General features: G+C 41.5%; 1 protein-coding gene across 3 annotated transcripts in view; it reads left to right on the forward strand.

The window, feature by feature from the left end:
• The window catches only part of ANKRD29 (ankyrin repeat domain 29), a 33,490-nt gene extending 12,764 nt beyond the window's left edge, over window positions 1–20,726 (forward strand). For all 3 annotated transcript variants that reach the window (XM_050317367.1, XM_050317360.1, XM_050317376.1), the window contains 6 exons: window positions 3,576–3,674; window positions 6,545–6,643; window positions 12,478–12,576; window positions 13,043–13,138; window positions 14,194–14,292; window positions 15,918–20,726. In XM_050317367.1, coding sequence (XP_050173324.1) covers window positions 3,576–3,674; window positions 6,545–6,643; window positions 12,478–12,576; window positions 13,043–13,138; window positions 14,194–14,292; window positions 15,918–16,001 — 576 coding nt within the window. In that variant the 3' untranslated portion in view covers window positions 16,002–20,726. The remainder of the gene's footprint in view (window positions 1–3,575; window positions 3,675–6,544; window positions 6,644–12,477; window positions 12,577–13,042; window positions 13,139–14,193; window positions 14,293–15,917) is intronic.
• Window positions 20,727–22,276: the final 1,550 nt, after the last annotated feature.

The raw sequence follows: 22,276 nt of genomic DNA on the forward strand, positions 1-22,276 counted from the left end.
GTTATAAAGAGAATGGATAGTACTACTGAAGGTTAATTATTATATATTATATATATATATTAGTCAGTAATATTATTCTGCATTGTCCCAGTCTGACATCCATAAAAGTATGTAACATAGATTGAAACTTTTTTTCTTTTATTCTGATACATGTTATAAGCATGTGGATTCTTAAAAGGGTTTGCATGGTGGCATGTTTTCTGAGCACTACTGCAGGTCAAGGGGTATGTCAGAGGCTATTTTTCAGCAGGTAGTGATTGCAGAAGATCAGTTCCCCTCCCCTGTAGCATATTTCAGAGATGGTAAAACAGCATTCTAAGCTACTTTCAGGCGATGATGATAGGCAAAGGAAGGGTAGGCAAATAGACAGAGTGGCCTTACTGGGTGCTGCTGTTTCAGTTGCTTACACTGGAGATTGGCAGCTGCTGTAATGTGCTGTCAGTGGGGAGGACAGACTCTGGGTGTAAGAAAAATGATTTCTGGGGATCAATTGCAGAGGTAGCTGAGACAACTGGCTCCTATCTGAGCTGGAAGGGTTCGCCACGCAGGAGTAATAGAAGCTTCATTGTGCCAGGAAAACAGGATATGAGGGTGAAATGAACTCAAGGCCACGTGCTTTCTCTCAGAGGCTGCACCAACAGCCTCCTGCCCACTGCAGAAAGGCAAGTGCCCCAGGAGTGCCTCAGAGCTTGCTCACGTGTCCAGCTCCCACTTGCTGCACTGCTCAGAGTTTCCAAGAGGCTTGCCAGTACCAAAGATGCTGCTTCAGCTTTTTACTTGTTTCAGCTGAAGCCAAAAAGGAAAGAGGGAATCACATGGCTACTCTGTAATTTCCTTTTTTTTTTTTTTTCCCCTCATAACTTATCTGCTTTCCTTATGGTCTGTAAAATGTTGGGGTCTCCAGCAACAGCTTTCTGGAGTAAAGTGTAAGAGAAAGCCAGATGGAAGCTCAGTAGGGGTGATAAGGGGGCTGAGTTTTCTCCTTCTAAGAAACAATGGACCTTTACACTGTTTGACAATTCCTTGATTTAACTAAGTGCTGTCTTACCACATGGTCAGTGGAAAAGATTCCTGCCCCCAACTTCCCTTTCTTACAGAGATCTATATCTGCTTTTTCACAGTGGTACCCCCAACTCAGAGCATGCAAAGGAATCCCTGTCCCTTCTGTTGAATGTATTCAGCTTCATACTTCAGATGTGCAGTAGAGCAGGTCTTTGAGCTCAGTTGTCCTCCTGATCAGGGACCAAATCTCTGAGCCAAGGAGATCTTACCCAGTTCTTTCTGACCTCAGTAAATATTTGATTCAAAGTGGACAGATGGAACTGGGGACCACCCAATGGTTGTTTGGTTTTTTTCTGACCTGTGGACTCTGATCAGGCTGATCTAGGAAAACTTAGTCACTCTAATCTGAAAGATCCAAATGGTGTATTTTGGAATTGTGTTATTCTTTAAAAAAAAAAAAAGTCTGTTTAAAACTGTTCACTGGACTGAACTAAACACTAGATCAGGATCCCCATTTTGAGTCACTTAGACATCTCTTGGGAGGTAGTGTTGCCCTTCTTAAACCCCAAGCTGTCACATCTCCCAGGGTGGGATCACACATTTGGATTCCAAGCTGGGCTTTAGCTCTGCCATGCTAATTGTGGTTAGCTTTGCAGGCCTGTCTTTTATTTGGGACCTGTCAGTTGGTTCCCGACAGAAATAAAGTTAATAACCAATCAATCTTCTAAAAATAAGAGGAGTTTGTTGAGAATGCAAAAATTTTAGAAAACAGAAAGTCAGATCATAAAGTAATAAACAAATTTTTCCCATATGCAACTCACTGAGCACGCCTATTTACTCTCCACACAGGAAATCTCAACATTTTTAAGGTTTCTAAAACTCATCCTTCCCTGCCTCTCCACAGAGAACCTCCAATCTGGATATCATATTTTCTCTTCTTAATTCACTAACCTTTCTCTCTCAATTTCCTTTTGGGGGGAAGCGCCTTTAAAAATGTCTGGGGGTTTTTTAATATTCCTTTGATCTACTAAGTCACCACTCGAGTGAAGTGGCTTTCGGCTGGTTGGAGACAGGAAACAGGTTTCACAAAGCTATTAGCTTTTCCATTGTCTTTTAAGTGTGTATAAGGTGTTTTTTAATCCAGGAACAATAGTGATTGGTTTAGTGTTTTGTTTCAGCAGTTCCTATTAAATTACAGTAATTTAATTTGGCATGAATGTCTAATATCTCATTGTATCTAAAGAGAAACTTAACTCCACTGACCTGAAATTGCACACTGTATTTACTCAAATAACCCAGAATTAATAAGCAATCCTTAGACTGTCACACAACAGCCTCACATCTGTGATTTCTCTGACACTCAAGCATTCTTTGATTTCAAAATCGTAGGGAGGAAGGGTAAATATGAGGTTTGGAGAATGGCTATAAACAGTGCCTGTGGGTTGTTTCAGTCGTGTCAGAGCTTGAGTTTTCATGGGGCTAATATAGCCATTAAATAGCACCACTGATTAATAAATTTGATTGGCACTTCCCATTATAAAAGATCCGTTTAAGCCATTCAAGCTGTAACTACTTTTGTGGATATCTGTCTATGTGGAAAATTTCAGACAAAACCTTGGAGCTGTTTCAGGGAACAAGTCTGAGGGAAAACACAGTCTTGTGGCCACATTAATAACAGCTCTAGAAAACATTTATCTGAAATACTTTAGATAGCTTATCTTGTGGAGGAGAGGCTGGAGACTGGGAGAAGGCAGGGGAGGAGAGAAAAGATCTGTCGTGTGGATGTTTTGGGCTGTGCATCATCTTTGCGTGATGGCACGGTTCCGTCCCAGGCAGAAGAACTTCCTCTTCATATCAGTGTCAGAAATACTGGTAATTTTTGAGTGGGTCACAGCGCACTTAAGATGGCAAGACCTATGTTTGCTATCTCATTTGTTTCGGAGCTGGTTCGGAGTCAATTGCCAGCAACACTGAGGAGCTTCAGTTCTCAGATGTCTCCCAAGGGAGTGTCTCTTACAAGAAGGATTTGATGCATGTGCCTAGGTCTCCCTTTAGTGGTGATGTGCAGCAACTATAACTGCCTGGGATTGGTCCTACCTGCAGGGGTTGTTTCTTAAGCAGAGGTAACAAGGTGATGGGTTTGGTCCAATTCAGACCTCTACAATTAGCTAGCATACTTTAAAATGCTTCCGCCTTTCCCCCTACTTGCCTTCAGTCCAAAAATCCAAATTAGAAGCAAGACACAACAGGGCACAAGGTTCTGACCAAAGAAGAGCAAGGGACTGGAGGTGCTTGGAGTTGTGAAGGGAACAAAGCTTCTAGTGGCAAGGTAGAAGACGAAATAAAAAAACCCAGAATTTTCTTTGCTCCTATCCCTCCCTAAAAAAAAGTCAGCAGAAAAATAATGACAGAGCCAAGTTTAAAGATTTTATGTGGTGAGACTTGGTAGTAAAATTATGAAAGATTCAGTAGCTAGTCACTACAAAACTGCTGTGAGCCAGATTCTGAAAAGCCTTAAAGCCTTTGGCATGTGCCCTCTCACCTGGCCGTACCCATTCTTTGCTCTTTTACAGGATGGAGGTACAGCTCTCCTGGCTGCCTGTCAGTACGGGCACGCAAAAGTAGTGGAAACTCTGTTGAAGCACGGCGCCAACATTCACGATCAGCTCTACGTGAGTTATTCGACACACATAATATTGACAACGATGGTGGTGGAACAAATGTGCTGTTGGTTGGACAACAGCAGACACTTTGGCTCCAGCACAGAGAGGCGTTTGCCAAATGTTGCGGTTTTATAGTACTCCGCTCTTCTAAGATGTGAATTTTGTTAACTGTCTGCTTTTCATGATGCAGAGAGAAGTAGCACAAAATCACAAAAGATGCTTGGCTGCCTTTTGGTTTGGTATCTGTATGGAGGATATGTACTAAATCTGGATCAGACTTATGCTATCCATCAGCTTTGAACAAAACATCATGTCATGTTCTACCATGATCTGTAGAAGAGTAAATAGCTATGAAGCCTCTGATGTACTATAGACATCATTTTTTTGCCAGAAAGAGTGGTAAAAGTTAAAATCCTTAAATGTCTTCAAAGTATTTTTTTAAAGTATTAGTTAAAATTATGTTAGTTGGTGTTTGTGAATCTCCAGTTTGCCAGTGTTTTGGTCAAAGAATGGTTAAAATGGCTGAACTGATGTTATTTAGTTGACTTTTCAGAAAGTTGGATTGAGCCAGTGAAGCTCTGGATTTAATTTGCTCCAACAGAGACACAGATAAGTCGAACTTTTCAGCGTTCAACAGAAACCAGTGGCGGCTTTTCCCTCTGCGTCCCACCACTCTTTCCTACCCCAGGGCACTCAAGACTGACAAAGAGGAAGTTGTTCCCCTGAGATATACGAGTTTTTTCAGCTGTTTCCACTGGCTCTGGATCTGCAGGATGCTGTTGCACTCTCAGTTCCCAGCTGAGGGGCTGCTGACTGCAGAAGCCACCAGTGCACTGGGGGCTGTGCATGGTCATAATGGGGGTCCCCACCTTGGTTCTGTCCTCACCCTGTATTTATAAAGAAGGCTGTTCCTCCCTTTTTGCTGTGCCAATAGCAATTGTCTTTCTAATCTGAGGGCAGTGATTCATGCCTCTGTACGGTAATCCCAGGGGTTGCCACTCAGTTTAAAAATAGACGTGCTGCCACACCTGCAGACACTTACCCAGAGGTGCAGGCAGTAAAATAACTTCCTTGTTGTCTCTCCTGGAAATGAGCAATATTTGCAATTGGATTTGGAAATGTATTTTTATTGCTCACAGACATTGGGCAAAGCCATTCAGAAGGAGCTGCTTAAGAAAACAAGAACATGATCTCTTGAAAATAAGCGTTTTGTGGGACATGGCCAAGCTGCATTTTGCAAAGTGGTATCTGGATGGCAGTTTCACTGGCAGGCAGCCAAATGAGAGGGATTTCCAGCACATGCCTTTGGATACTCGTCCCCAAAACCACTGAGATCTATGTTTTAGTCTGAAATAGACTCAGGTGAGGGGTCAAGAGGGCAGAAGACAAGAGAATACCCTAATTAAATAGTATTTTTTGCAGAAATATGTTATAGCCTCAAGGCAGCTTTCTCATTGCAGTATCAATTCAAACCAAATAGGTGTCAGGGAATGCAAGATTCTCCATCTTGATTGATGCTATAATAAAGAGCTTTTTTAATATCACACAACCTTGTTTACTTTTTAAATTGAAGTGTTCTCGCTATATCTGTCTCTGGGGGAAGCCTGCAAAGGCTGTGATACCATCACCCTTTTTCTCACATAGCAACCAGAGAGAACAGCCCCTCAGAGAGCCCAGGGGTGTGCATTTATAGTGCCAGCAGACACCTCTTTTGTTTACCAGGACATTTGTCTTGAAATCAGTGTCAGACACTCTAAATTTAGTCCCTGGAGCATTATATTCAGTTCATGCTTCACCAAGTCTGTGCTGAGTTTTGCGGGAAGAGGAGTAGCTAAGCACTCTTTCTGCAGACAACAGCATTCGGTCCCAATATAGTGACATACCAACGAGGTCAACAACAGGTTTTCACTAAAATGCCCTATATTTTGTGATAAGCATCTGCCTGATTTGGCGTGAGATGTGTACTTGCACATCTGAGATGCAATGAGGGGGCTCATTCACGTCTCTATTTAAACTAAGAGAGTCTCACCTTCTGGGAAAACCTGCCTGGGCACGCTCTGTGCTGAGTGCTGTGGATATAGGATGGGTAAACACCTGTTCCACCCTCAGATTTCTACTTCTACTTGGTTGGATGGATTATCATCAAAAAAACTTAATGAAATACGACTTTTAAATTTTCTTCCCAAGGGAGAAGTTTCTGTGAAGTCAAATTCTGAGAATGTCAGCACATGAAAGGCATGTTGAAGAAAAATAAAACCCTGTAGTTGTTCACAATTTGTTCTTTCACAAGCTTTTTGCAGGAAAATTCTGGTTTCTAATAGGTCTATGAAATACTTTTAGATTGCTATATGACAGGTGAAGTCTCTTCTACAAGCTGTTGCAGAGCAGTGGCATGGTAGTTGCTCGGGTAGCACAAGAGTATGGCACAGCCTTTACTTCTTCAGCCTCAGGAGCAGAGTTCAGTGTTGGGGTCTCCAGTCTTGCAAAGTACTTGAACATGTTTTCACCATGTGTCTGCATAGCAGAACACTTTGCATGAGCATATAAAAGTTAAATGAACCTATATTGCTATACAGGAAGTAATTTCTAGTTGTGTCGGTCAGTGCTTCAATGAACTAGACTCTTAGTACTCCAGACCAAGGATTTAAAGGTCAGTTTGGTACATGATGGAAGCCAGTGCTTGTACATACTGAATGAAAATGTTACCATAGTTTATTATGAACTATGGATGTTGGTAATTATTTCTTGAGCATGGCTTTGTATGTGCTGTTACGCAGCACGCTGACTTAAGAATGAGAACTTGATTCAGTTTGATTTGGTTTCATGTAGAAAAATGGCATCGTTTCAACACAGTGTAAGATGGATGTGTTTGTTCTTAGGATGGAGCTTCTGCAATTTTCCTGGCGGCACAAGGAGGCTATCTGGATGTCATCCGACTGCTGCTTTCTTCAGGAGCAAAGGTTAACCAGCCACGGCAGGTATGCTCAATACCTCAGGGCAGAACTGGGTTCTAATTTTTTTACAGTTATAGAAAATTAGGTTCCCATGGGGGTGTTTCACAAGAAGGCAGTTTGTGGCTGTGCCCGCATTCTGTGTTTTAATTCAGATTGGTAATGTGATTTTGATGTGACTTTCTCAGTCATTTCTACTTGCATGAGAACTAGATCATTTTTTGGAAGAAATGAAACAGAAAGCTCTGTTCCAGGTCTGCACCAGTTGTGTTTACACCCTATGAGTCACCATCCCTAGAGGTATTTAAAAGACATGTAGATGTGGCACTTGGGGACATGGTTTAGTGGTAGACTTGGCACTGCTGGGTTAATGATTGGAGTCAATGATCCTAGAGGGCTTTTCTAGCCTAAATGACTCTATGATTCTAAAACAGATCAAACCACTGACTGTTCATTTGAACAGCTTTGAACAGCATGCACATTTTGGCCAGGAACTAAACTAAATCACAACAAAGCTGTATATAATGTTGATATAAGAGCCTTGCACTACCTTTTGCAACTACTGACCATTTGTGTGGTACCATGTTACTTGTGAAGGTCTACACAGCCTACCACATCCGTGAGTTCTTTTGGAAATCCTTTGGAAAGCTTTTGAAAATCGTGAATTTTAGGGGGAGTATATTGTTATCTATATATTGAAATCACCAGGCCTTCAGTACTGTGGCTTTGGTGTCAAAGTTGATCTTTGACAAAAGCTTTTATTTTTAGTTTTACTTTTTTGTTTGTTTGTTCTACTTTGTCATCCCTATGCACTCTGAAACTCGAGCATGAGTGTTACCTTCATCTCTGGAAGTTCTTGAAACATGTGGAAAGCCTTTCTCCCCATTTCCAGCTTGATTACTCTAGTGGACCCAATCCTGCAAACACATATGACCAGCGGCAGCCGTAAACATGAAATTAGCTCCTTTGCAAGCAACAGGGCTGTTGTTTGATCATCAAATGATATATCTGAACTAAATTTGTGGCTGGTTCAGATGTCCCTGCTAGGGGTTTAAGGGCTAGATCCACCGTGCATCACTGGATGATGGTATTAGGTGAGAGTTCAAGAGGCTTTCTAGGTGTGAAACTAACCATGGGATAGGTAAGCATGCATGGTGTACAGAGACATATATAGAAGTTCTCCTAATTTCCAAAAAAGGGTTTCATAATTATTTAGCTGTTTTTTGACTCTAAAATCAGCGCCTAAACAGCCAGATGTGGCAGTTGCACAGCTAGCTTTACAACCCAGCACGTAGAAATGTTTGGTTAGAGACAGGGCTTCTCAGGAATCTCTACCTACTTTGAGAGAGCCTCCACTGTGGTCGGCTGAAACCCTGCAGGCAAGGTAGCTGTCCTGGGTCTTCACTGCACATTTGAAATTGATGGGATAAGGTCGTGTCCTCGCAGTCAGTCATGTATGTCTGCCAGGTGGCTGTGATCACTGACTGCAGCAAGTGAAAAATCAGCAGGCAAGAGCAAATGAACGTGAAAACTCTAATAACAGTGGACAACGTGGCATGCAACAAGCTTTGCCAGGTATTTTCAGTATTTCCTTTCATCTACACTGAAAGCCTGACAAATCATAGCTTGCCAACAGAGACTGATCTATATGTGACTTTTGCTGCATCTGTAGGTGTCTGTGTACAGTCCTGGCTGGGGTGTAAGGAACAGAATTAGTATTTTAAGTGCCCAAATTAAAGTGGTTTTCTTTCTGTTCCTACCCCCACCTCCCAGCACCAGAGCTGTGCTGGCAGCTGCTCCCTGGATCGATGCATTAGCTGTTCCTAGGTTGCCTTCACACTGTCTCCCAGGAAAAAGATTAAGAAATGTTAAGGCCTGTTAATTAACACAGTCTAAAAGCTCAGTGTAGAAGGAAAGACCAAGGTATGCATTCATGCCTTTTGAGTCATTCAAAATAGAGCTGCTGAGCGTCAGATTTAGCTGAACCATGTTGCCATAAAAACTGCATTCTGCTAACTGTAATTATCATGCGCCAGCTAATTCTTTCTGACACTATTTTTTTAGCTCTCTAATCCAATTTCTACAACATAATGTTTCACGAGGCATTTTTAAACCTTAGTTGAGGCAAATACTTGTCTCTGTGTGACTGTTCCTCCTGGCTCCTCTGTTTCATCTCCAGCAGGACAGGCTTACTTTGCTTCAGGGTACCTCCGATCCCTGCTAAGATTATGCCTGGATAAGTGCGTGGCATTTGTATTTGGGCCCGCTGTAATCTGAAACATTTCCTTAACAAATGGAAATTTTTTACTGTTTAATTAGTCAAGTAATGGTTGGATGGATCTAAGTCTCTTTCTTACTAACAAACCAATTGGTACTTTGTTCGAAGGTGGCATGTTGGTCATGAGGAATGTAGCTCTAGATGGGGCAGTTTTGATGCCAGATGACTCTCACTGTCTGTTACAAGCTGCACTGCTCTCACTGTGGTAGGAAACTTCCAGGCAACATTACCTCAAATACAGGACTGCAGACTGCCAGGTGTGAGTTTATGCTTCTCTTTCCTCATGGTGTCGAGCTTTTTCTCTCTACCTTGAGAATTTGGAGGCCTAATTCATGTTCCTGAGCACATGCATCTGCCTTGTATGTCTTCTCCTGCTGCAGTGGTACCAGTTCCCCTTCAGTTTGGTGTCCCACCTCCCGCATCCCACAGCGTTGCTCAAGACACCATGGAGCATTTCAGATGGTGCTGGCTGTCTATGTGCAGGCCCTTTAGCTCAGCTCTCAGAAGACCAAATAGTGAAGCTTCCTGGAAAGTTTTGTTCCTGGTAATGTGATTTCTCTTAGGTTTTAGTTGCCTTCTGTTCTTTCCAATATTGAGGAGCAGGGCAGGAATTCTTTTGTCATCTTTTTGTCTAGACAGAGCTGGGCGCAGTGTCTGACGCCTGGTGCAGGAGTGGCTTCTACGCTTCTCCAACTCAAAAAACAAAGCTATAAGATTCTTTGCCAGTGAATTTCATGCTGTTTTGGCAGCCTGTGTCCCAGCAGGCTTTAGTCTGTCTGGCTAAGCAGATTCAAAATAATCTGAAAAATAATGCTTTTCTTCTTACCACGTGATATGCAATTACACTTACATGTAAGCCAGTAAACCTATATAGAGCAGACTTCAGGCAAAAAAGCAATTTGCTAATAGCAAATATGTGCTAATATTTGCTAATAGCAAATTAGGTGTAGTGGTGCAAATGGACTGACTGACACAGCAGTGGAGGAGATGACACTGAGTAGCCTGAGACTAGGGGGTCTGTGCCCCTGGAAGCCCCTACTGGTAATTCGAGGGGTCTTTCACCTCCCACCCTACTCTGGCCTCTTCTAAAACTTCAAGCCATATGCAAAAGTTGAGATTTAAAGCTGCAAAGCAAAGTCATTAGTTAATGGATAAGAGAAAGAGGATCAGGAAAATTTCAGTCAGGATATCTTTGGAACTGCTGGCTGCTAGATGTAATAAGGTGTAGTCCATATATACTAGCTTGTAGTCAAATATGGAAAAAAACCCCAATTTACAAACATATTGGGTGTTTAATATTGTTCTAGGAATGTAATAGTATGGAGTCTGCTGGGTGGGCAGAGGGACAAGGAAAGGAAAGTAGTGTTTGGACTTTCTTCCTGACCCATCTCCAGTCTTTATTGTCTGTTTACACATGAATTCTCGTGTGACCTCTTAGTAAAATGTAATATCTCTTTTGCACCATTCACCAACATGAAAATGGACAGAAGCTCATCTATGCTGTATAAATATTATACATACTTGCATAAACCTGCATGTTAGATGCTGTTTGCTCAAAAGGAAGACAATTACCATAGTCAATGTGAGCTTACCATCAATTTTAGAATCCTTCTTCTCTTCAGGCTAAGTCTTCCAAGACAGCCAATCTTTCTCATAATGTATTTTTGCTTCTAGCCTATAACTGAGACACCAAGGATGATGTCTAACAGCAATACTATTTAAGGACAGTTAATGGTAGCAGTGATGTTACCCAACACTTGTATTTCCTTCTGCTCCTTTTCATTTATACCTGAAAATAAGAGTTGTTCTTACAAACTTCACTGTGAGTAAAAAAAAGCTGCTATATTCCCCGTGCTGAGCTTGTGTTTGTATTTCTTGTGTAAATACACAAGTGGATTTGCACAACATCAGTTCTTCGTATAGATTAAATTGTAGGTGGCTCTCAGATATTTTCCAAATTTTAAAGGCTTTTCCAGTGTCCTTATTGCTATTTTCTAGAGCCCTCTGGTGGAGGGAGATTAGAAAAATATGAAGTGTCAGCTTACTGGTAGGGAAAACACTATAAATTGAAGAGGACAGTTTTTGTCATTGCAGTAATATCACACATGCTGTATACAACACAGCCTTTGTTATTTTTGAATCACAAAGAACACTCATAGCAATAACAGGATATATACTAGAATGAGGTCAATCACTAATTTCAAAGAGTTCATTTATAGAGAAATTATGCATGAGTGGGCAAAGATCCTGTTCCTGACTATTTGAGAATATTAAAGATCAGAGGATGTGCCTTTGCTCTTTCTCAGAATCAGAAAAAGAAAAGCCTAGAACATTATATCAAAGGAAGAAATAACTTTTCTGTTTCCTCAAAAAGATTAAGTCTAGCCCATAGAAAGCAGAAAACTGGTACTACAGTGGTTTTTTGGATTGCATGAGCCAAGTCAGTTGGCACTGAGAAGAGAGATCGCTTCTTTGATCAAGGTGGAAATATTTTATTTAAAGTAAAAAGTTGATTTCTTCTGAAACTTCTCATTAAGACTCTTTTGGAAGCCTTTTGTCTTCCATTTTCAGGCCAAGTCTTCAGGCTGCTAAGGGTGGTGAGGGGAACTGGCAAGCGCTGAAGGCAAAAGCAGACACCCTGCAATGTGAGGCCTCACTTTTATGTTAAAGTCCAAACAGGCAAAGCCTTTTGTTAAAGGCCCACAAGAATCAGTTTGGCACCACATAACTGCTGGAGTTCTCCTGTAGTCTCAATCAGGCCATTTAGAAGCAAAAGGAGAAGAAGACACAAAACTAAATTCTAATTACAGTGAGAAATACTTGCAGTGCTTCAATTCGCTTTTGCCTTTGAGACGAAAATCCATCACAAAGTTAGCTTATTCTGAAAGTGCATTTCATTTTTTAGGGGTTTATGCTCAAATAATGCTGACATAGGACAATTTTTCCAAACCACATTGCTTCATGCTGGATTGTTTGGTAATTGCTTTGTTTTCTAGTGGAGCTCTTGAAGATAAAATTTGTAAAATACTCCCCATCACTGTAAGGCAGGACATTTTTACCAGATTCCCTGAGGGTGTATAATGTAACCTTATATTGGAAGTTGATGATCATCTTGCATTGCTCCCTAGCTTCTTTAAACAACTTTCACTCCCTATGTACGGATAGCCAGCTGCAGAATCTGCCTGTGCATGCTGAGGTTTGTCTGTATCTTCTGTCACATCCAACCACCTAGAGTTTTAAGGACACAGGATACCTTTAGTCTTTGTGTTTCAAACTTACCCGTATATTTTAAGCACAGCAGGTGCCTGACTGGGTTTTAACTGTTCGCACAACAGTGCACATTTCCGTCCAACTATGCAAAAGAAAACAGGTAAGGTTGGCTCTACTCCACGAACTGAAGCAGTTCTAACTTGATACACCAACTTCCCAAGTGTTTTTGGACACAGCTCTGAATATATCTCCCTGTAATGCAGGGTTTCATTGAGTGATTGAAGCACATCCATTCCAGGAGGCTTGGGCAGTAAAGTATCAGAGAGCCCAGGACGTCGAGGTGAAACCATTAGCAGTCTTATTTTGCTTGCAGGATGGGACAGCTCCCTTGTGGATCGCCTCACAGATGGGTCACAGTGAAGTGGTGCGAGTCATGCTGCTCCGCGGTGCTGAGCGAGACGCTGCGAGGGATGTGAGTAGCGCCTCTTCCTGCACTCTGTCTGCAGCTTAATGCCCCCTAGCTTTTTCAGGGACTAGAGCTCTGACTGTCTGGAGGCCTGGTGTCCCCAGAGTCCTTCCTGTTTGCCAGGCTGAAAAGTCCCACCGTGGGTTTCCTTTTTCCTGCTGTGTCTGGGACACCTTCCCGGGGGTACCTTCTGGAACAGGGAAATGGAAATGTCCACATAGATAAGAGACAAAGGCGATGGATATATGGCGTCACTGGTTCATTTTCCCCCAAAGTTTTCACCTGCCAGAGGAACAATCCTCCAGGTGCCCTAAAACCAGCAGCACGTGCTGTGGAGGTGCCTCCTCAAAGACAATGAGCAAAGGAGATCTTCCTCTCAGAGGCGTGGGCAAGAGCTGGCATTTCCCTCCAGCCAAGGGGAATGCAGGTAAAGCATCCATATCAGCTGAACTGACCTCCTCTCTCTTTTAAGGATGGTACGACTGCTCTACTGAAGGCTGCCATTAAGGGATACAACAATGTGATAGAAGAGCTGCTGAAATTCTCTCCCACACTTGGCCTGCTTAAGGTTAGTAGTGAAACACACAGATTTTTAGACAGAATCTCAAGAAGGAAAAGGGTCTGATGAAAGATGTGGCATTTTTGACTGTGCTAGTGGAAGACCATAGGAGCTCGAGCCCAAAAAAAGGCAAGAGAAAAAGGAAATTACCTTATTTAGCCTTTAATGCCACACATAAATGAATCTTTTCAAACAAATCTGGGAATTTAATTTTTGGAATGAGGAAGCGCATTGTCTCATAGAATGAGACAAAAATCCTGCTTTTTGTCACCTGATTTTATTTCTAATGTAAATTAATTGCTCTTGACAGTGCAATTTTTAGCATTATACTCAGCCCTCTATTGCATTTAGTCAGCAAAATAGTGTCCTAAGAAATATGTTGTGAGCAGATTCTCTACTTGATTTTGTTTTTCTCTGAATTCATAAAGTGACTTGAAAAATAACATATTTGGAAGCTACTTTTTAGTGACTGACCTAATTTTATGTGTCTCTGAGTCACATACTTTGATAGCCTCTGTGCATGCAACAGATTGGCAATTTTGATGTTCTTGATAATGTAGGTGTTAATTACAAGTATGAAATATCTTCCACAGTTATTTGAACTGTCAGTTTGCAACCACAAAGAAAAGGCCAGCCATAAAAAAACCCACCATTCAGCTGTCTGACACTGAGGCCATTAATCATCAGAAAAAGAAGATAAAATGCACAGATGGTTTCCATTACTGCTTGCGCTTCTGTTTCACTTGCTAATGACTGATTTTGCCAGGCAGAAGCAAGTGCTGTGTTCATTTCACCTCTAATCTATTGACAAGGGTAATTTTTAAAAGGAAATATTGCTGTGGTAAAGTGAACTTGACTCCTATTTTTATTAAAGCATTTAAAATCACCTCCTCCATAGCCCCCTAACCTGCCAGCACCCTGTATAAATCAGACACTAGGCCTTTGATGGCCTAATCTCTTCTGTGTTACTTCTCTCTCATTCATAGGTTTGTTCTTTACAAACATTTGTGTTTCAATGCCTTTTGCTTTCTTCCCATGTCTGGTACCTCCATTGGTATTTCCAGAACGGGACCTCTGCTCTCCACGCAGCCGTCCTGAGCGGCAACGTGAGGACAGTGGCACTGCTCCTTGAGGCAGGAGCGGACCCATGCCTGAGGAACAAGGTATGTCCTGGCACACCATCCCAGGTGAGGAGCAAGTGGGGATGGCTGAGCAGTGGAGCTGTGTGTGCCTTGGAGGTGTGGGCAGCCCATGTTTTTGTGTTGCTCCGTGGTTGCCTCTTGATCCTCTCCTGAAGCACCACCATTTAGTCCATTCATTTCTGTATACAGTGCCCCTGGTGATGCTGGTTCTAGAGAATTTACGTCAGTCTGAGAATCAGATTGACTCACTCACTAGAACACCACAGATTAAATTGTTAACTATAACTAGTCATGCGCTAACTAGGTTGCATTTTAGGGAAACAGTAATCTGTTACTGTTTTGATAAGTCATAAGTTATATTCACATCTCCATACTGATGTATAAGGAGGATGTTTCTGCAGAAAGACAAATGTGCATCTAGGTACCTTTGATGAGAAAATTTGGTTAGAATTCAGGGCATTGCTAATACAAAAAAAACCTCCTCCAAAATTATGTGCATCTTTCCCATATCTTACTGTAAAGCTTTTAGTTTACTTAATTAGTTTTGCATTATTTTTACAATGGCAACTTATCTGTACAATACTTGTCTTGATTTTATTCTGTAAAGTGTTTTAACTTTAACTTTACATCTGTGATAATTTCAGTGAAAGTGTTTTCCTCTGACATGTGTTTCTGAACTGTTTGCTGATAGCGTTTGATATATAGCTGGGTTTGTTAAGCTGTGAATGTATGGTTTAGTGTTAAGATCAGTGTTAAGATGGTCCAGTTTATGAGTGAGTGAATGAAAGCTTATATTAAAAGTAATCAGGCACATGCTTTCTAAATATTTTGCACATTTAATATATCTGTGGCTGTTAATTTCTGTATTATTCCACTTGATGGCAGCAGAGTTAACACCATTCACACAGTAGTCTTCATTTGGTTTGATTGGTTTGATACTATAATTTTGGTTTGATACTATAATCCAAACAATGTATGAGATTTTTCTGCTGCTGGTAGTGATTTGCAGCAGCAGGGTGTGTAGTATTAGATAAAGTCCATGGCTGTAAACTCTCCTACTGACTATTTAAATTTTTTTATTAAGTAACGTGCAATTTGGCACAACAGAGTATATCTGAAGGACAGAATTACTGATTTTCAGAAGTAGCTTTGTTATAAATGCTTTATGTTACCAAAATTGTATTTGATAAATTAAGAAGAAAGCCCACCCAAACTCATACTCTATTACTAATCTTACAGCATAGCAGTACTATTTCATAGCCATTAAAGTCTTCCCTTAGATTTTTATGGACTTAGTACATAAAGACCTGCCTCATCTCCCCCCAAAAAATCAGCAGCTATACTCATTGTTACTAATGTGGCAGAAGCATAGGGAGCCCAAGGGATACCATTTAGCCTGGACAGTCAGCACAAAATAAGCTGATCACTCAAGTTCCATGCCGGGATTATTTTGAAGACTTAAGTGAGACTTGCACATGAAAGACAATTTCTTAAGGTACCTTCAGCAGTAGTGGAGACAACACTGGAAAACATCACATCATTATAATGCCCAGTTCCATCTTCTTTAGAGTTTAATGCTTATAACCCACATCTGGGAAATACTCTTTCACTTCTGCTAACCATAAAGTTTTTTGGTTTTGTTCCAGGCAAATGAACTGCCAGCAGAACTAACAAAAAATGAACGCATCCTCCGACTCCTCCGTGCAAAGGAAAAGCAAAGGAAAAGCTAATGCAGCCCTGTAGCAAATGCAGTTTGACAGAGACGTGCCCTGACCACGGCAGCATGACAGTAAACCTAGGCTACCCGAGAAGGGCTTGTTGGAACAGTTTGCAGAACTGATTAGCCTCTCCGGTACATGCTCCCTGAATGCACGATGCCCTTGCCACAGGGTCACCATGGGCTAAGGCCTCCGCCCAGCATCGCTGGACGCAGGACTGTGACGAGAGCAGGGTGGGTCCAGGAGCTGCGTTTGCACCGCAGCCCTGCCTGTGCTCCAGGATCCCACCACTCCCAGCACCACCGTTTGCTCCTCCACGCCTGCAGCGCACGCATCCCCACACAGGCGAGCACTCCTGCCGTATCAGACACGCATCCCCATGGCCACATACCCGTAACAGGTGCCTGGGGATGCATGTGTGGGTTGGGCGCACCCGGCTCTTGTGCCAGAAGGGTGCCCCAATTCTTGCAGCTGTTTGGATTCAGATGGTCCTGGCACAGCCCCATGGTGCTTCTGCCCTCCCTTTGGCGACAGTACTAGCTCAGATCATTCCTCTCTACCTCCAAGTGCCACGCGAGGCTAGAGGTGAGATCCTGCCTCAACATCACAGCAGGAAAGGTCCTCCTGCCAGCCCAGGGTTTTGCTACTACATGAGACTCCATAAAAATGATCAAGAGCATTAAAAATTATGCCAAAAGCTATCAACCAAACAAAAAGCAAGGAAATGTCCTCTCAGTCATAGAATCTTGATCTGTCACTCTGTCCAGCAACAGAAACGCAGTGGAGTTGTTGATTTTGCAATGCCTATGCAGTGCTACGGGGATCCATCCCCAACCTTACATATGTGCATTTTTGTGAGTAGGGGAGGACCAGTTACTGAGCAAACCAACCTGGGCATAAATCCACTGGCACAAGTACATCAGAAGTTTAGCTGTCGGGCACAACAAACAGCACAGACATTATACAGACGGTATACAGATGTTCTGCACCCACAGATATGTGACACTATGGCTTAGTACCCACAGCTACTATGCAACACACTTGTTCCCCAGGTCTGTGACACGAGCTAAGGGAGACATGCACAGTATACAGGTGTTTCAACAGCTGGTGAGGGTAACACGTAGTCATACTGAACAGGCCCACTAATTAATGCAGGCATGGAAAATGAACTCTCAACAGCAGTTTTGACCTTTGTTGTGGTTAAGACACTTAGACATGCTACTAGTGCCTGTGTGGAGAAAGCAGTGCAAATTGCAGGTGGTTTGTGAAGAGCTATGTTTTAACCATAGTACTGTAAGACACCCCATTAAAACCCAGTCATTTTTGCAGTATAAACAGTATATACCATGTCATGTTGGCCACAAAAACATTCGAGACTAATTTACAGTGAATTGAGGTAAAAAGTTAATTCAGTACATAAATACAGGCACTTTACCTGCCTTCAGAGATTGTAAGGAAATGAAATATTACTTGCTTAAAAAATGTCTGCCTAGGATTCAGCTGAACTGTTGCACTTTTGCTTTAGTGAGTTAAAAGGAAGTCTTTTAGTGAGCTAGCACAAATGAATGTAATTTGTGTAGTGAAAATTAGCCATATATATTACCAAATCATAAAGTTATTCTGTCTGTGAGTAAGTTAGGTAAGAAGTCAATGCTGTCTTGAATAGAAGTGGATGTACCTTTGCTTGCATGCTGGAATTGCTATTCAATTTCTATTCAGCATTAAAGAGGAAAGCTCTTAAGTTTTCCAACAATGTAATAAGATACCAGAAAAGTCTATTTGTTTAGGTAATTTATGCTGCTTTTAAATTAAAATAATGTTGTGCCTAAGAGAAACTTGAAGATGAACTGGTACAGAATCAAAGAATTATGCAAGATGCTTAGAGGATGACTGTATCCAGTGTTAAGTTCTGCAAAAAACTAAAAAATACTGAGCTTGCAAAAATCTCAACAGTCTTATTGGGAACTTAAGTTGCGTAGCATTAGATGGGACTGCACTCTAACTTCTTTAACAAACAACACCAGAGAGGACAGGTTTATTTAGAGCCTCCAGTGGGCTGAAGATGAACATATTGTTTTGGAGAGAACTAGAGGAACTCTAGGGCAGCCTGATCTCAATATTGAACTGTCTTCCTGAATTTTCTTCAGATCAACAATTGGGAACAACCACACACTCAAGATGAAAAGCTCTTTCATATTGGTAAAGGAGGTGAATAATCATTAGCCATGCAGTAAATACTCTTAATATCAGATGGGCTGTAGTGATCAAGCAGTCTTCCTTAAAAATGTGGAAGCATCCACTGTTGGTGAGGGTCTCCTATTTTTTCCTGATAGTAGAGCATAGGAAAGAGAACAAGGCAAGTCAGTGGTGGTCCTGCAACAGCTGAAGTAAGCAAGCTGAGACAACAATGTGCAGGTGTCCAGTATCTGCTGGTGGCCAGGCCTATTTTCTTTGGAGAGTCATCTCACCCCAAAGGGGCAGCTACTCAGGAAAGAGCTTCCTCAGATATGCCAGTCCATGGGAAGATGCACGTCTACTCCCCACCATTTAGAGTAGGAGTTTCCAAGTCCTGTGTCCAGCTGCCTCTGTGAAAGGTCACCACAGCCAGGGCTCTAAACAGGCATGTGAAGAACACCTGGGGTGCTGTGTCCCGTACGGAGCATCTGCTGATCTTCTTCCAAGAGGATGCAGTTACTCGGTTTTTTTGAGTCAGTGATATTGGGTTATAGCTGGCTTTTCTTATTTCTGAATCAAATTTGAAATGTGGGGATAGCACAGGTTGAAGGGAGAGGCTTGTTGCTCTCTCCTTGCTCTTCTTAGTGTTGGCTGATAGAGCACACGGGTTGGGGCGGGGCAGGGGGCAGGCTGCACGGTGGAGAACTGCCTGTCAAGTCTTTCTCTGCCCCGCTCAGACTGAAGTTCAATCTAGTTTCATCAAAGACGCTATTGAACCAAAACAGGACTTTTAGTGGAAACCTTCCTCTGGGGAGCATTTATTTCATCTCGGAGCCTTTGGAGAGAGGGCTGGTTTTAGTTTTGGTTTCCCTGTAACCAAAAGGTGCTTATTCTGCCTGTAGATGGGCTTGAAAGTTGCAATACTGTTTATCACCATGCAATTAACCTCTTCACAAAGAAACCTTAATAATTCTTAGTATTTATGTAGCTGTTATTATCTTTAAAGTGCTCAGTAAATACCACTGGGGGTTGTTTGTTGTTCTAAAATGGAAACCTGCTTTCCCGTGGCGGCTGATTCACCAATACTGACAGTAGACCTTTGCATAGTCGTGGTGCCTTTTGTGTAAGGATTTCAGAGTGCTCTGTGGACGCTCTTACCTTTGTAAGTTTCTAAATGCATTGCTGAGGGAAGCGAGGAAATAGATTATTTCATTCATATGCCAGTGAAATGAAGCAGCTCTTCATCAGTTCATGTCAATAGACAAGAGTAACTTTCGACTAGAAATTAAGGGGCACCAAATTTATTTCATAGATGGCAGGATGAATCCTGGTAAAATATAATGTTGTTAAATAGAACTGGGACAAGTTAACAGGCCAAACTGGTTTTTGAGTTAGGTTTGGGGGTTTCTTTTCCCCAGAAAGGGCCATATATATACCCATCTTACACCCGAAAAGGATCAGCTCCACTAGCACATTGCTATTAGGCTTGTTTCTCTACACATTCAGACCCAGGGGCCTAGCCTCTTGCCCTATTTACGTGGGATTTAGGCAGGTGCTATTAGCTTGGTGGCTTCTCATCAACTGCAAGTGAGTAGAAAGGATGTGCAACCAAACAACAGGCTACACCAGTGAGTCAAGGAAAAGTATACGGCATCTTTCTTTTATTTCACTAGTGTCAAGCCACTGTAGGGTGGGGAAGAGCACAAGGAAAAGTTCATGGATTATAAGGAGAAGTGGCATACCATGAGTGACATGGTAGTGGTGTAGCCTCAGAGGTCTCAAATACATGGAGTTCTTCGTTTAGGTGATCACTGCAGTGCAGTGTGCAGGAACATCTATTCAGTAATGACACAAAAGGCACTGTTGTACCTCTTGACTCGCACGTGCTCTTCTTCTGGAACGAAACCATCTCACTATTGATCCACCCACCTTTGTTTACTTTAGAAAAGTTGAGAGGATTAGAGCACAAGATCAAATAGCTGCAGGTCATATTTAATGCACTTTAACAATTATGATTATCTGCCTCAGAGTGAGACCGAATTGCAAGAATAATTCACACTTCTTTATTCAGCCACTCATGACAACTATTGGAAACCAAATTTGGTGTCTCAGAAATTTCAGAATTGTTGTACAGAAAATGAGGCAACACAAACCCCAGTCCATTTGTACTTAATTTGATATGAGCACTGAATGGACATAAAATACAGCCCTTCCCTGGAACCCTTGAGTCATCTGTGTTAAAATGTTAATGTTTGCTGCGAGCCTAACCAAAGATAATACACAAGGCTACTTTTTCCAGCAACAGAATATTGTATTGCACACCCGGGACTAGATGGAGCTGTGCCTTCTCACGGCAGCTCTGCTTTTGGCCCTCGGGAATGTCATGATTTTTCATACTTTTCTGAATTCCACAGTTTGTTTTGACCTGACCTTTTATGAATTTGATAAAATATATATAAATGTATGTAACTCCATGTAAGACTAATATTCTGCAACAGGAATGTTGCTTTACTAAGACACATTTTTCCATACCATCATTTCAATAAAAATATGCTACTCAGATTATCTTGTTCTGCATACTTAGTACCTCTTTCCTTACTTCTGTATTCTACTCTTGCTCCTTAGTTTCCTATTTATGCAAAGGCTCTATTTCACTTGATTGATTAGACTTTTATTGTTTTCCAGGTCCTCACAGATGAGATAGCATTCATGGGAAAGAAAAAAAAACAAAAAAACCCACCAAAACCAAAACAGGTGCTGTGGCTTGAGAAACAGGAAAACTTAATTTAGCATGACATAAGAAGGTTTGCTTCAAAGATCCAGATGTCACTGACAAACTCCCCATGACATTAATATCCATTAGGTCAGATCTGTCTGAAGGGAAGATTATAAAAAGCAACATAGGAATCAAAGGAATAAGATTGTACTTTTAGTCAAATGTGTCTTGGTAGTTCTGTTATTATTTCTGAATGTAAAACTGGCCCTTACACTGATCTGACATACTTCAGTTTAAAAAAAAAAAAGTCAACACCCTGTTGATATGCTTATTATGGTGTGCAATGGATTATGCTCTTTATAAAAGAGGAAAAGAGTTTACACTGAAAATCATATTCTTCATCCTGTGTTTGACATCCCAGGCTTTTTGCCTTACTCCTACAATTTTCTATTGTGTTGAGCTACATTTTAAATCATCATCAAAAATTCCTACAGCCACAACTCAGGAAGGCATCTCCATCTATTCAGAGAATATCAAAGAAAAGTTCTGTAACTTGTTCATGGCCTAAATCACTACAAAGGATGATTTCTGGGAGTGGGAAGCTCCTTAATTTTGCACATGAAAGCATATCAAAACAGTATCAAGGGGCTGAAACTAGACAAATTCAAACTTCAAGCTGTGGATTTTCAAGAGTGAGTATAATTATTTAGGAAACAAATTGTTGAGATGATTCCTTCATAATCTGAGTTTAAAAAAAAACCAACAAACAATTACTTTTCATTCTGAAAGACATGTTTAACCTGAAACATTCTGTGTTTGATGCAGGAATTACTGGATGAAATTATATGATATGCTGGAACTAACTTTATGTGCTCATAATACTCGCCTTGATCTTAAAACATATGAATCAATATACTTTTTGCTTCATCTCCTCGTTGACTTAGAGTGATACTAGCTCTCATGAGATCAATAACAAGACCATATGCCTAGCAACTGTGGCTGTAGCTGCACAGCAAAATGAAATCTGAGTCACATACCTAAATTGTCTCTAAATAATCCATTTCACTCTCACAATGCTGACAAGGCATTTTAGCCGGACTAATGTTTTAATGTCCTGCTTTTAATGTCAAGTCAGTTGGTTCAGAATCTGGCACAAGGGCTGCATAGTGCTGCACCTTGCCACGGAGCAGGGGTCAGCAGAGCCATCTGGGGTGTGCTGGTGGAGAACACAGCTAAATCAGGAAGGAGCAAGGGATGCAACTTTTTTCTGTGGAGCTGTTTCACTGGCTTGGTTGAACACATGGAGCATGACACTAACCTTCAATGCAGATCTGAAGCTGTCTGCAATTTCATATACAGTGCACAAGTGTGTTCTTGTGGGGTATATACATATACA

This window comes from Myiozetetes cayanensis, unplaced genomic scaffold (assembly GCF_022539395.1).
Source record: "Myiozetetes cayanensis isolate MyiCay16 unplaced genomic scaffold, myiCay2020 scf1, whole genome shotgun sequence".
NCBI lineage: Eukaryota > Metazoa > Chordata > Aves > Passeriformes > Tyrannidae > Myiozetetes > Myiozetetes cayanensis.